The 15,477-nt window shown below is 43.8% G+C and overlaps 1 protein-coding gene across 1 annotated transcript; it reads left to right on the top strand.

Annotated features, from left to right (window-relative positions):
- The first annotated feature begins 3,574 nt into the window (after positions 1-3,574).
- On the top strand, positions 3,575-14,925 carry FNTA (farnesyltransferase, CAAX box, subunit alpha). Its single transcript, XM_048079865.2, has 9 exons — positions 3,575-3,760; positions 4,084-4,169; positions 4,781-4,895; positions 5,732-5,836; positions 9,172-9,298; positions 9,714-9,862; positions 11,478-11,540; positions 12,070-12,241; positions 13,728-14,925. The coding sequence occupies exons 1-9, from the start codon at positions 3,630-3,632 to the stop codon at positions 13,854-13,856; spliced, it is 1,077 nt and encodes a 358-aa protein (XP_047935822.2). The 5' UTR covers positions 3,575-3,629; the 3' UTR covers positions 13,857-14,925.
- Positions 14,926-15,477: the final 552 nt, after the last annotated feature.

The following is a 15,477-nucleotide window of genomic DNA, read 5'->3' as shown; positions in this document are numbered from 1 at the left end:
ATCACCGTGGTGCTAGGACATGACAGATTCATTTATCCCTCACTCCTCGTCCAGAGTTTCATCACACCTCTTGTTTCTTCCCCAAAATCCTAGCTGCTGGGCTCACATTTGTAAGTAGAAGCATCAGGTGGGGCTTAAATATGCTTTGCAAAGCATGGCTACAGATATTAGAACTGCAGCACAGATCTGCTCCACCGGCTCTGGGCCGGCAGGCATGTAGCAAGAAACTCCCAACTATTATTTTGTATAAGTGGATCCATGCTAAGGCAGACTCTTGCTTTTGGAGGCCTGACTAATGGTTGCAGGGTACCATGAGGCTGACAGGACTGAAGCTAGCATGCCACAAGCAGCCCATAAATCAAACTGAGCAGATGGAGATAGATCAGAAGCCTGTTAAACTTAATGGAAGGATTTGCTTTGATCCCATTAGGTTTTGGTTTTGTCCCTCACTTTAAAATTTAGTTATACTCATGGCTTTCAAGCTCCCTCAGTCTGCAGACTCCTAAATTGCTCTCATGAGGGCAGAATTTCTTTGTAATGCATTTTAGCCTCCTGGCAACAGGCTTGCTTTTCCCAGTTACCACCCATCCAGTCCTCAGACGCTGTCCATAGACCCCAACAATCCACAGATTCAAACTGAAAATAGAGAAGTTAGTCCTGAGGGCGGTGGGATGGCTGTCAGACACTGTCGACCCTATGCTATCAGCAAGATATTCTTGGATCAGCTCCATCCAGCGGCTGGTATCAGAAAAAAAATCAATTTCATTTCTTGTCCTGAAATGCCACTCTGAGGAAACAAGCGCCTATTGCAGGATCTGGCCTGTTATCGGTGTTAACGAGCTGGGCCAGCATAAGCGAAGGCATGGGTGTTGGGGCAGGCGGTCATGGAGGAAGCACAATCGAAAACCGAATTGTTGCTCCAACAAGCAGAGCTAATAAACCAGACTTCCTAAAGATCTGTGTCTCGAGTGTTTTGTGCCCATGGAGAGTCACTGCTATCTAATGAAATCACAAGGCAACCTGTCCCTCCACAGGTCAGCACGTGCCTTTCCCTTCTGCACGCTAACAAGGAGATCTGCTGCCTTTGATGTTTCTCTCTTTCATTCAGACATATATTCGCAAGTTTTTAGAGGAGAAACATAGGTCAAGCTGAATGGTCTTACTAGACCACAAAGACTAACAAATCTCCAATCCTCATTCACAGCAGCAGTTTTCAATGGCACATTTAGGCTGAACGCTGCACTTGGATATTTAAAAAACCTTAGCAAAAGCGGGAAAAGGGCAATTTACTTACAGTACCATGTAAAAGACAGTAATATGATGAATGAGTTCCTGCTCTCCTCAGTAAGCAAAGAAAACCCTTGTGCCTAAGGCTGTCTTCTGAAAAGGACCAGCAATGATAGAGCCTGGTTATCCTGTAAGTCTCATTACTCTTTAATTAGTCTGGTTACATAACAGACATACCGCTTTGTAGTTTTTCTGCCCTTCTTTTACACTGGCAATCTGGGATTTTCTTCATTTCAACCATTTTTATCATCTTGTGATCTTCCACCATGAAATAGGTCACCCAGTAACTTTGCTGCAGTGTGATCACTCTTGTAGCATTTTCTCTGATTTGTTTATATTTTCAATATTCCTTATTTCTTTTTAGAAGAATTAGTCTTGGCTCTTTTTTTTTTTTTTTTTTTGTAATAATAATGTTTTGCATTTTATAGCTTCTTTTCTTTCACCTAGGTACTGCTGGGTATCTTCTCAGTTTCTGTGTATGTCTTTCTCCATTCTTGTTCTGTTTGATTCATATCTCTGTAATCTGAAGCAACCTTTCAATAGATTGCTGTTTTGTTTTTGTTTTTTCCCTCCACTATGTTATTATTACGTTCTATGTTACTGTAGTACTCAGATGCACCAAAAAAAATCTGCACTCCAGTCATTGAATTAACATACAGGCAGAAACAGATCATGTCCCCAAGTGTATCATTAAAATAGATAAGGCAGGAAAAAGGCAGAGAGGGAAGGGAAGGGAAGGGAAGGGAAGGGAAGGGAAGGGAAGGGAAGGGAAGGGAAGGGAAGGGAAGGGAAGGGAAGGCAAGGCAAGGCAAGGCAAGGCAAGGCAAGGCAAGGCAAGGCAAGGCAAGGCAAGGCAAGGCAAGGCAAGGCAAGGCAAGGCAAGGCAAGGCAAGGCAAGGCAAGGCAAGGCAAGGCAAGAGGTCAAGTGACTTCCTAAAGGAGACAAAGCTGCTCAGTGCCACAAAAAGAACCTGAGGGCCCAATTCTTCATTGTCCTGGATCTTGTGTTTTGATTTCCAGCCCTGTCTTTATATTCCTTTCTTGTTGTTCTGACACCACTCTTCTTTCTGTAAAATCTTTGTAAAACCAGGGACACACCTACAGCTCTTTTTAACTTGGGCACCTCAGACTTTGAGACTATAATCCTTTTCACCACACGTGGAATCATTTCCTACCATCCTGTCAGCACTGCTGAGGTGCAGACACATGCACAGCCCTTGCTACACTTGTGCTCTGCTGATTTTTAACCCTCCCCTCTTTGAAGCATCTCAGCATGGCATGGATTGCAAACCTGTAACACCGTGTCAGCTGCTTTTCCTAAGGACTATCTCCCCTAGCTGCTTTGTCCCACTGACCAACGTCACTTCAGTGGATCTGCTGACTTCCCCAGTTTCACCCACTGGTCACAACTGGCTGTTTCAAGGCCTCCTTCCAACACCACCTTTTACAGAGACCAAATTTCTCAACCTTGAACTGTCACAAGGCCAACTCGAAAATGGTTTCGTTTTGTGAGTTTCCACGGTGGGGGGAATATTGCTGGTAGAGGTGCACCTAAATGCCTTAGCATCAGTGATGCTAGGGATCTGCTACCTGCAGCTCTGTAACTTTTCACACCAGCTGCTGTAGCAGTGTTTTCCAGAGCCCCTGTGGCAGTTTTCCCGTGTAATACTGTGGGGTTATTCCGGTGATTTTGGTCTCACGCCTTGCACCTGCAAACCCCGATCAGAAAATCATAGAATCACAGAATCATTAGGGTTGGAAGAGACCTCCAAGATCATCTGCTCCATCCCTTTACCACCAGTGTTACCCACTAAACCATGTCCCTAAGCACCACGTCCAGCCTGTCCTTGAACACCCCCAGGGATGGTGACTCCACCACCTCCCTGGGCAACCCGTCCCAGTGCCTGACTGCTCTTTCTGAGAAGAAATGTCTCCTCATTTCCAAACTGAACCTCCCCTGGCGCAACTTGGGGCCACTGCCTCTGGTTTTATCGCTAGTTATACTGGTGTTAGGGCAGGACCCCGTAGGAATAAGAACTACTGCTGGATTGTGAAGTGCCTCTTTTTCCTTCACTTCTTGTCGTTCAGATTTATATTTATATCAGCCCAAACAAAGCATTGCGTAGGTAATAGGAACGCAGACCCTTGGTGAACACTGTCGATTACAGCCGTGCCAGTGCTTTAACACCCAGCCTCCCGACGCCCCCAGCGGCATGCGCCTGACGGGATGACTCCATCCTCCCGCCCAGCCGCACGGCGCATGTGCCCCCTCCCCGCGGCGCCAGGGGGCGCTGTGGCGCCGTCCCCGCTCCCCCCTTCCCTCCCCTTCCGGCGGCGGCGCCATGGCGGCCGAGGGGACGGCGGCAGCCGAGCTGCAGGCCGAGGGGGAGCCCGGCGGCGAGGCGGAGGGCGGCGGCTTCGGGCAGCTGCTGGAGGACGAGGAGGGCGAAGATGCCGGTTACGTGCTCTACAGGTGCGGCAGGGACGGGACGGGACGGGACGGGATGGGGCGCCCCTCTCCGCTCCGTGACGGTTGGCGGCGGTGCCTCACCTGTGGGGCGTTGGGGGGGGGAGGAGGAGGAGGAGGAAGATGCTGAGGAGGAGGAGGAGGGGGGGGGGTGAGGGGGGAGGAAGGCGAGGCCCGGAGGGAAGCGGGTGCTCCCGGCCGGCGCCCAACGTGCCGGCACCGAAACAAACCCGAAAGAGGGTCCCTGGGAGCCGCCGCTGCGCCTGCAGCCCGCCTGGGGCCCTGTGTGGCTCAAAAGGGACAGGGAAGTAAATTAAGTTTGTTTACAGGGACAGGAAGGAGTGGGCAGACGTTGAACCGATTCCTCAGAACGACGGGCCGAATCCCGTGGTTCAGATCATCTACAGTGAAAAGTGTAAGTTGTAAATGTATGTATTTTCTTCAGGGAAAACGTAAGGGGATTAAATTTTTATCTGTCCTTAGCACTGTTAAAGCAACACTAGTTCCAGGTAACACGTTTCCGTGTTTCAGATAATATATTTGCTAGAGGACCTGTCCAGGTAAAAAGAAAGTGGTTAGTATCTCACATGTGAAGGCAGCTGCACGTGATGTTTTCAACGGGCATCTCTGAAGTTGAGTCTTTACGTCAGGTGTCAATAGGCAAAATTTTATTTTAAAATCGTGCAGCTCAAGGACTGTAGCAGACAGTGTGGTTCACACAGTAAGGCATTTCTAACCCACATATAGAAGAGACATGTATGAAATTACTGCATCTGGGGGAATAGTGTGACTAAGCACCATAAAGCAGATTGTTTTGGGTATTTTTCAGATAGTGTGTTTTAAGATACTCTCGCAGCTTTTCAGTATACCAGTGTCATTAGAGGCTTCAATCAACAGGCATATCGTATCAGTATGTAGCTATCATTTTAAGGAGTTGTAGGAAGTAACTCTATGGGGGTCATTAACCTTACCCCTTAGTCAGGCCATTTTCTCGTACTGTTGGGTAAGATGCTCTTATCTATCTAGTTCGAGATGTCTATGATTACTTCCGGGCTGTTCTGCAGCGGGATGAGAGAAGTGAAAGAGCTTTCAAGCTAACAGCAGATGCCATTGAGTTAAATGCTGCAAACTACACGGTATGGTAAGTGATCACTAAGATTATTACCCAAGATTATTTCTGTTGTCAGTTGATTGCCAGCCTCTTACATCTCAAACAATTTTGTTAGTATAATTGGGGCACAACTAGCTGAGTTTATGCGGGGGAATACTGTACACTCCCACTGAGCTTCTAAAGAAAGCCCATGTTCACTATTTTCCGTGTCTAGTTTTGATTCACTGGTATTCATTCATTGTGTTTTGAGGATGTTACCGAGCAAAGTCAGGATTAGCTATAAAAAGAATTTCACTAGGTAAGTGATTTAATTTTAAACAACGTGACCTTGGCAAAATGGTGAAGATTCCTTCAGGTAACTTCAAGAAGAGGCATGGAAGTATGGTAGTTACTGCTTCAGTGCTGGATAGCTGTATAATACTAAATAGTGCATTTTAAAAAATCTCTCTGGTTAATACGTATATGGTGAATAAGCAGTGAATTTCTAATACTCAAAGCAGGGCTTTTTAACTCATGAATGCCAGTAAATACCCCTGTTACGCCCACTATCTTGCATAGAATCAGAAAGCTTACATTATTTCAAGTACAAAGCCATGGATTCTGCAATGATGAAATTAGTGTGGGTAGACAGAGGTTGACCTGAAACCTAGGATTGCTGTGATTTTAGATAACATGTTGTTATAACCAGTCATATTCCAGCTGTCTGCTGTTCAGTAATTGAATGACCTTTAGTAGGACTGGATATGTGGCTTAGTTCTTTGCACTTCTTTTAGGCTCAGTATCTGTCTGAAGAACTGCAAAGAAACGCTCTTTTATGAATTCTAGGAAAGTCTGCTGCAGTGTCTGAATGCTTGATTTTTGTACAGGCATTTCCGGAGGGTCCTCCTGCAGTCCTTAGGAAAGGATCTTTATGAGGAACTTAAGTACATTACAGCTATTATTGAAGACCAACCAAAGAACTACCAAGTCTGGTAAAAACCACATTTTCTTTTCAGTTCTTAAAGTTTCTACAGATCTTTTTTTTAATTCTGTAGAATAAATTGTGCTAATTGATACTAAAGGTTCTTAAGAGTTGTTCCCTGTGTGTAATACAGTGCCAGAAGCAGAGGAGTAAGATGGAGTTGCATCACTGTCACAGCCAAAGTCCTCTTTAGCACTTTGTTCTAATCTCAATTATTATTATATGATAAAAAGGTCGTTTTCTTTTAACTTAAATTTTTAAGCTGTCAAAATAAGTGACAGAACAATAATGACTGATGAAAAGGCAAAATACATGAGAAAAATATTTTTTTTTCTTTTAGTGGCTCTTGGAATTCACTTACCTATCATAGGGTTTTTCTCAAGTGAGGGGAAATAAAGAAAAGAGCAGTGTTACAGGACTACTGAATGGTTAAGGTTGGAAGGGCCCTCTGGAGGTCATCAGCACGTTGCTTAGGACCATGCCCAAAGAGGGAGACTTCACAACCTCCCTGGGCAGCCTGTGTCAGTCATCTGTATAGCACAGAAGTGCTTCCTGATGTTCGGATGGAACCTCCTGTGCTCCAGTTTGTGCCCATTGCCTCTTGTCCTGGCGCAGGGCACCACTGAAAGCAGCCTGGCTCCGTCCTCTTTCTGCCCTCCCTTCAGGTATTGGCAAGACCCCCTCTGAGCTTCCCCTTCCCTAGACTGAAGAGCCCCAACTCTCAGTCTTTCCTCATAGGAGGGGAGAGGTGCTACAGTGCCTTGATCATCCTGGTGGCCCTCCACTGGCCTCTCTTGTATGGGGGAGCCCACAGCTGGACACAGCGCTCCAGGTGTGGCCTCACCAGTGCTGAGGAGGAAGGCAGGATCACCTCCCACCACCTGCAGGCAGTACTTTGCCTGATGCAGCCCAAGACACCGTTAGCCTTCTCTGCAGCTAGGACACATTGCTGGCTCACGTTCAACTTGGTGTCCACTGGGACCCCCAGGGCCTTTCTGCAGAGCTGCTTTCCTGCTGGGCAGCCCCAATGTGTCCTGGTGCCTGGGGCTGTTCTCCCCCAGGTGCAGGACTTTTCACTTCCCCTTGCTGAATTTCATGGGGTTCCTGGCAGCCCACCTCTCCAGCCTGTCAAGGTCTGGATGGCAGCAAAGCCTTCTGGTGAGTCAACCACTCCCCTAGTTCTGTGTCATCTGCAGCCGTGCTGTGGGTACGCTGCCCCATCATCCAGATCATTCCTGGAGATGTTAATCAGGGCTGGACCCAGCAGTGACCCCTGGGGTTCTCCACTCATCACTGGCCTCCAACCAGCCCTTGCACCACTGCTTGCCACCCTCTGGCTCTAATCATTCAGGCAGTTTTCAACCCACCCCACTGTTTGCTCACCCAGTCCATACTTCAGCAGCTTGTCTTTGAGGATCTTACGAGCAGGGCGGTGTCAAAGGCCTTATGCAAGTCCAGGAAGGCAACACCCACTGCTCCTCCCTCATCCATGGGGTTGGTTGTGGCGTTATAGAAGCTTGTCATGTGGGACAGGCCTGACTTCCCCTTGGCAAATCCATGCTGATGACTGCTGGTGATTTTCTTCTCCTTCACGTGTCTGAGAATGCTTTCCAGAATTCAGTCCCCTTCCCAGAGGTGACTCTGAGGCTGACCAACCAGCCTGTAGTTCCCCAGGTCCTCCTGCAAGACAGGAGTGACGCTTGCTCTCCTCCAGTCTCCAGGCACTTCTCCCACTTGCCACAAGTGAGCAAAGATTTTGGAAAGTGGCCTCACAGTGACATCTGCCAGCTCCCTCAGCACCCGTGGGTGTATCCCATCAGGGCACGCAGACTTACGTGCCCCTAGTTTGCTCACGTGTTCCCCAACCGGATCGTCTCCCACCAGAGGTACGTCCTCCTTGCTTCCAGCCTGGCCTCTGGGACCAGCAATTGCCAAATGCCAGCCCTGCTGGTAAAGGCTGAGGCAAAGGCAACATTCAGTACCTCAGCCTTTTCACTGCCCCATAACCAGGTCTCTCCTTTCGTTCATCTGAGGGCCTGTGCTTCCCTCCTCTTCTGTTTGTCACTGGTGGACTTGCAGAATCCTTTCTTGTTGCCTTTGACATCCCTAACCAGACTCAATTCCAGTTGGGCTTTAGCTTTCTTACCTCTGCCCCTGGAACCTTGGACAGTGTTTCTGTTTTCCCCCCAGGATACCTGTCTTTACCTCCATCCTCTGTAGGCTGTGTTTGTGTGTTTGAGGTTGGTCAGGAGTTCCTTGCTTATTTATCCGTGCAGGCCTCCTGGCATTTTTGCTCTACTTCTCCTTTGTTGGGATGCATCGCTCCTGAGGTTGGAGGAGGCGATCCTTCAGTACTCACCAGGTTTCTTGTGCCCCTCTTCCCTCCAGGGCCTTATCCCTTGGCACTCTACTAAGTAGATTCTTGAAAAGGCCAAAGTCTGCTCTCCTGAAGTCCGTGTTTGTGAGCGCGCTCTCCTTGCTGCCCTAAGGATCTTGAATTCCACTGTTTCCTGGTCACTGCAGCCAAGGCTGCCTTTGACCTTTGCATTCCAAACAAGCCCTTCCTCGTTGATGAGAAAGAAGTCCATCACAGCACCTCTTTTCATAGGCTCCTCTACCACTTGGAGGTGGAAATAATCATCAAAGTATTCCAAAACCTTCTCAACTGTTTTTGTCCTGCTGTGGTGTCCTTCCGACAGCTACTGGGTTGGTTAAAGTACCCCAGTGAGAACCAGGGCTTGTGAGCATAAGGCTGCACCTATCCCTCCGTAGAGGGCCTCATCCGCTTGCTCTTTCTGGCCAGGTAGGTTGCAGCAGACCCCGATGTCACCTAGCCCTGTCCTCCCTTTAATCCTAACCCATATACTCCGTCGGCTCCTCACCTGTCCCCCAACAGAGCTCCATGCAGTCCAGCTGGTTGTTGATGTAGAGAGCCCTCTCCTCCTAGTCTCCTCCCATTTCAACACTCCGGTCATGGGAGCCATCCTACCACGTTGTTATTACTAGAAAAATGATGTAGCGTGAGAAAAATTAATTTTGCTGAAGAATTTGTCCATGAATGAGTATTAAAGTGTGAACATGGTACTTCAGATAAACACAACTTGTCTAAAAGGATGTGATTGACCCGTGAGTATGTGTAGTTAAAGTATTAATTATATAGAATTTGTGATGGTGTAAGTTTGCATTGTGTATTTCTCAGAGACAAGTGAAATGTTTTGGTGTATTTCTTTTACCTAGCCCTTCTTGATGTATGTAGTACAGATGTTAAATGCCGCTTTAATCCAGACCACGCATTCACACAAATTCTTGACTATCCTAAAAATAGCTTCCTATTCTTGTCATCAGGCATCATAGACGAGTGCTGGTAGAGTGGCTGCAGGATCCATCCCAAGAGCTTGAGTTCATAGCTGACATTCTTAACCAGGATGCCAAAAATTACCATGCTTGGCAACACAGACAATGGGTTATTCAGGTATTGTATACATTGAATTGCTTATTCTCTAAATAACCTGCTCACCTTGTGCAGTTTTACATCTTAAATGCATTCTGCACTTTGTTTCTTAAAGCTGAAGGAAAAAACAATTGCATTTTAGTAGGTGGTAGAGTTCAGATATCACCTAGCTTTTAGCAAACAAGCTCAAAAATATCTGCTACCAGCTGCTTCCTTTTATTTGTGTGAATTCAATGATGAGCTAATAGCATTGTGTGTAACTGAATAACATAGCAAGTTCTTTGTACACTCTTCCTTACTTTTTTTTGAATTTTGTGTTGATTTCTTTTAAAAAGTCCTTGTATCTAACGTTCAGAGAGCTTAGTATGAAGTAGAATGCGTTTTAAAAAATAAAACCTTTTCATTGTGGTTTTCTCTCTTCCTTCCCTTTTTGTAGGAGTTCAAGTTATGGGACAACGAACTGGAATATGTAGACCAACTTCTGAGGGAGGATGTCAGAAACAACTCTGTTTGGAACCAAAGATACTTTGTAATTTTCAACACCACTGGCTATGATGATCCAGCAGTCCTAGACAGAGAAGTCCAGTTAGTAATACTGTTCATTCCCACATTAAGCATTCTCCATTATATGCAAGTGAATGAATACCTTGACAGGCCTTGACAGTTGTGGGCATGGATTTTTTTTTTTTTTGTTTTGTTTTAAAGTAGCATTTGGGCTTCCTCTCACAGACGGTAGATCAATTGTTAGTGCACATGTAGACGTGTTTAGTGCCACTGACTTGTCAGGTGGCAGGCTGTCCTTAACCTTGACAGGCTATTCTCGTGAATGTGTCTTCCTACCTTGCTCTTCACTGTGAGCGCAAAACTTGGCTTTTTATAGTCAACTCGCTATAGTGGATCAACCTGCAGAAAACCTGTGACACTGGCAGGTGACAAAGTGAGGAAGCAATGAGAACAAGTAGTGTTTTTTGGTTTTTTTTTGAGTTATTCTTTAGAAGAAGTACTGAGGCTGTGAATAGGTCAATTGGTATGTCATTGATAGAGGATCCCACCTTCCACCACCTTTCATGGTTGTCTTAGAAAACCAATGTAAATTTTACTTCTTTTCCAGTTTATGACATTCTTGCAAATTAATGAGTCTGAACCCTTTCCATAACTTAGGTTTGGATGTTTCCAGACCTAACCTTTTCTCTGTGAAAGTTAGAGCTGCCCTCCTCCTTTGATACATAACATGATGGTATAACAAGGTGATGCTATGACCAAGATAATCTTAATTGGATATCATCTTAAGAATCAGACTATCTAAGATTAAGACTTCCCAAGTGTCTTTATAGAACAGTAGTTGGGCTGCTTGTTGCTTGATAAACTCAGTCCTTGTGGTAGTGACTGCAGAAGTGTTTAAAAAAAAAAAGAAAAAAGAAAATGTTTGTATATATAGATAAATATATATATATATATATACAAAATATATTTTGTTGTTGGTTTTTTTTTCAGTAGTGCTTATAGAACTGTTTATCAATGTCTGCTGTCTCTAGAAGTCAGCTGAACACCTGGCAGTGCTGTGGAAAAGGCAGTAGGTAGAGGCTGTTTTGTGAAGACGAAACATGGCTTTTCCACTGTATGGCCAGTGCCTATTCTTGCTTTGTTCGTAGCGGAGTTACCTAACTGCTATTCTAACGGAACCTGCACCAGAAGGCTCTGAGCTGAGAGCTCAGGCTGCCCCTTTCTGTGGGGCTTGCTTAGACCTAGCCTCTTAACGGAAGTTGTGCAAATAGGTACAGAACCAATATCCAGTGATATTAAAATATCTCACTGTGGGTTTCTTCAGCCCCTTGTCATTTGAATTCAGACTTGATGAACATAAAGACACAAGTTAGTCATTTAGCATACCAGGAGAGTATATCATGTTGTTTCTTAGCATTAACACTCATTATTTTGAGAGCTGTTTTGTTAATGTATAAAATACAACAAATGGAAACACTTCAGAATTTAAAACAGTTCCAGTAATATCTGCCTCTTTGAGGCCTGTGGTGATTATATTGCGAGACATTTTTGATCTGTAAACTAGCTGAGGTGATCTGCGAAAAGATTCTGAAATACAGACTGGAGGGATGTGCTTAGGAGTATCTGAGCACATTCAGGCAATTTCTAACAGAATTGTTAGTGTCTGCATACATGATCTGTTTTCTTTTTCTCACAGATACACTCTTGAGATGATCACAGCAGTACCACATAATGAGAGTGCTTGGAACTATTTAAAAGGGTGAGCATCCTTTGTGTTGGAAAGAGAGTTTCTATGAAAGGAAGGTGCCATAAACTGTATGACTCCTCATGCCTTGTGCCTAGGTCTTCACCGGAAAAAGCTTGTTGCTATTCATTCTAGGATTCTGTGCTTAAACCCACAGGCAAAACCTCTGCAAGGGTGTGATACATAATTTCTCTCTATCTTTCTATTAAGTTTCTGGTCCTCTAGTTCCTGTAGGAGGATTGCAAGGACTTCTGAAGAGTAGACCTGTACTTTTACTGGCTCCAGAGCATAGAGTAGAAAGTAACAAGCATGCTTTCAGTGTACTTTCTGTTGAGCTGGGCATAAGTATACTAGCTTACTACAACATTAAGCTATATTATTGCTGCATTATAATTACACTGCCTACTTACTGCCTTGCTCGTATTTGTTCCTTTATTTCAAAACTGATCTTCAAGTAAAGGAGTTGTAACTAAACCATAATTCTTCACAGCAGATATCCTTGCATCCTTGCATTATGTTTGAAGTGTGTTGGCCTCTGTTCCAGGATTCTGCAGGATCGTGGTCTTTCTCAGTATCCAAATCTGCTAGAACAACTGTTGAGTTTACAGCCCAGCCACAGCTCGCCCTATCTGATTGCCTTTCTCGTGGACATCTATGAAGATATGCTTGAAAACCAGTGTGATAACAAGGAAGAAACGCTAAACAAGGCATTAGAGGTACATTTGGAGAGCTTGGGTTTGCTTTCGGGGTTGCTGTCTATTGCTCTCATTTTATATTCAGACAAAATTAGTTTTTGTAAATCAAACGGGTCACTTGTTAATCACAGCAGCACTGCAAAGAATTGGACATGAAATAATCACAAGGGTCTTGTTTATTTATCTATAAATAGTAACACACCAGTTACTAAATCACTGTAATTTTTCTTCACCAGGTAGTAAACGAAGGTTTCTAATACCACCTGCTGAAGAAGATAAATGTTTGAATAAGAGGAGTTTCCAATGCTAGCTTTGTAGCATAAACTCTTTCTTTTTAATCTGTAGGTTAGGGAATTTTGTTCTCATACTGTCTGTATTTGATTGGATGCTCAAGCTCCCTTTTCACTTCTTAGTTATTTCTAAGACAAATGATGGAATTAGCTTAAAACAGCAGATGCTAGGAATGTCGGTAAGGAGTGTTGGGCACCATTCCTCACAGGGAATAAATGACTTCTAGCAATGTTGTTTATCTCCCTTGCTTCATATTTGGGGAATCCAGTGGCTCGCAGTGTAGTTTTTTATATGAAAAATTTTTTCACTCACTTTTTTCACTCACTTTGGGACAGATTGGAACTCATTGTGATTAGAGCTGCAGTTCTTGCCTGGAGTCTCTGTGTTCCAACATCGTTCTCTCTCAACAATTTTCCGTTGTTGTGTTCCAAGACCGGAGTCTAAATAAATGTAGCTGTACCTCGCAGATTCATGTCCCTTAATACTATTTCACTAAGTTTGGTTTCTTCATATATTCAGGCATTGAAGCTGCTATTTCTTCACTTTCTTTCACTAAAAAAGACAATGTCATCTGCACAGTAAGGGAATTGACCAGAGTGTTTGTGGGTAGTGTTCACACCATATATATTTTATACATCATGTCCTGTGAGTGGGGTTGACCCAGCTGTTCACCCAGATGAGAATAAAACAAAAGTCAGAACATGTACCTGTATAGCACCAGCTCTAACAAGTTGTGGGAGGGGGTCACTGACTTTAATTGAGAACCCTTTCAGGAGAGTCTGCTGAGAGGAAAACCAACGAAATATCTCCTGTCAGCTCATCTGGAGTACTGGAGAATCAAAAGTACAGTGTTCCTTCTTTTGTTTGAATCAAGTGATCTATAGCCTACAGTTTTGTCAAGGGACACTGTATCATGCGGTAGGCTGAATACTATTATAGATGCAAGCCATAGGCACAGAAAGGAGTGACAGGAAGCAGTAGCAACCGAAATAGGACTGGAGATTTTTGTTCACCGCCAGGCTGATTAACTGCTCTTTGGAGCTGGCATCAATTTGAAGTCATTGTACTTCTGCAAAAACAAACAAAAAACCCTTGTGAATAAAACAGTATTGCTAAAAAGTATCTGTAACACTGGCTGACCCATCCTTTGATTGTATTTTATAAAGATAATTAAGCTTTTGGTATAACACTGCAGTCTCTCAATTTTCTTTCTTAGCTCTGTGAAATTCTGGCTAAAGAAAAAGACACCATCCGAAAGGAGTACTGGAGATACATTGGAAGGTCCCTTAAGAACAAGCACAGCTCCGGCACTGAACAGAGCACGCTGACAGACAAGCAGCAGTAACTGAACTTGGAAGAAGCAGTGTTAAGCTCTCAACCTGTTGTAAAAGAGTACTAAGTAGAGGACATCGACTAGTGTAAAAGCCAGCGTAGTATTTCCCTGGCCAAAGATGTATTGCTGCAATGAAGGAGAAGTGCAGAGCGCAGTATAGTCTCTTGGGCCACCGCTGCTACTGGTGATAGATAGCTCTGGGTGCAGCAGAGAAATGTAATTAAGGCTTAATTATTTAAAGGTACCAAATAGAGGATTTATTTCATAATAGGAAATATATAAAGCTATATGTGCTATTTATAAAGCACTAAACCAATTTCTCACATCTAGGCTTATCCACATGGTGTTCCTAACAGCCATATCAGGTGCTGCAGCAATGACTGCAAGTAACACTAGGTGTAGATGGTATAAAGTAACCTGCTTCAGATCAGTGCAGGTAGGTGCTCTAGTTGCCTCTTGTGGGTGCAGCTGTGCAGCATTGGCAGCATGTGCTATTGCATGCAACTAACACCGTCATTTTGAATAAAAAAAGATAACTTAAAGCGTTCGTCTGAAATTTTTAGTGATTTTTTTTTATCTTTGGATGTTATTGTTCTTCTCAGATGCTAGCAGAGATAAAAATAGAATATCCCCTTTAGGTACACTGGACTCTGTTGCTTCTATGTGTCTTTTGCTCTGGTGTATTCTTACTACAATACTTTTAAATATGCTAGATATATTCAAGGTATCCTTGAATTCTTGTCTGCACAGTCGTGTAGAATGGTTTGGGGACCCAAAGATTTGCTTAGTTTTTCATGAAGTTCTGTGCAGACAAGTGAAAATCTGAAATTTTTGTGTTTTTTTGTTTTTGGTTGGTTGTGGGTGGGTGATTTGTTGTTTTGTTGTTTTTTGTTTTTTTTGAGTGTGTGTATGTGGTGGCGGTAGGTGATTTTTGTTTTCATCCTTTGTAATCAGAGAAGTCTGAAGTCATGCATCAGAAGTGGTTGTAGCTAAATGGTTATGCTATGTATCTTTACTCGGCTGGAAGGGAAGGAACACTTATTGCAGACCTCTGCATTAAATGCCGTGACCTTGTTGTTTCTGTAGTTTTTTCATGTCTTTTCCATTCAGACAAAAAATACTTTTCCTTGCAGTTGTGAAAGATGCAAGATACCTGAAATACAGAACTGCAAAGGAGGTGTATACCTGTACAGAAGCTATACCTACCTACCCTGTTTTCAGTAAATGACTGTTGTAAACTTTGTTCTTAGCATAATGTGCTTGTCTGATACCCAGTATTTTCTTGCAAATTATCATACAAGGAACAAGTAATAGTATTTATTCCATGATATGAACAGTCTTTGTGATACTAACTGTTAAGAGCTGCTGCCATAATTAAACAATAGCGGAGATTATTTCAGAAGCTTGAAATATGTTGATTCTATGTATTCTTCAGATTTAAAACTATTCACAGGGAACTGAGTTAGTACATACAATCCATATACTACTTCTAATGTCTTGCCACTTTTCCAGAAGTAGAGAAAGCATTTTTATCATGACACATGAATGTTAAAAGTGAACATGAGCTTCAGACTTCTGGAGATTTATCTACTGTGTATATATTTTTTTTACCACAGTTGAAGTTCGAGCATAA

The sequence above is a fragment of the Anser cygnoides genome, chromosome Z (genome assembly GCF_040182565.1).
Source record: "Anser cygnoides isolate HZ-2024a breed goose chromosome Z, Taihu_goose_T2T_genome, whole genome shotgun sequence".
NCBI lineage: Eukaryota > Metazoa > Chordata > Aves > Anseriformes > Anatidae > Anser > Anser cygnoides.
Note: the sequence above shows the minus strand (reverse complement) of the source record. Positions and strands in the feature narration are given on the sequence as shown.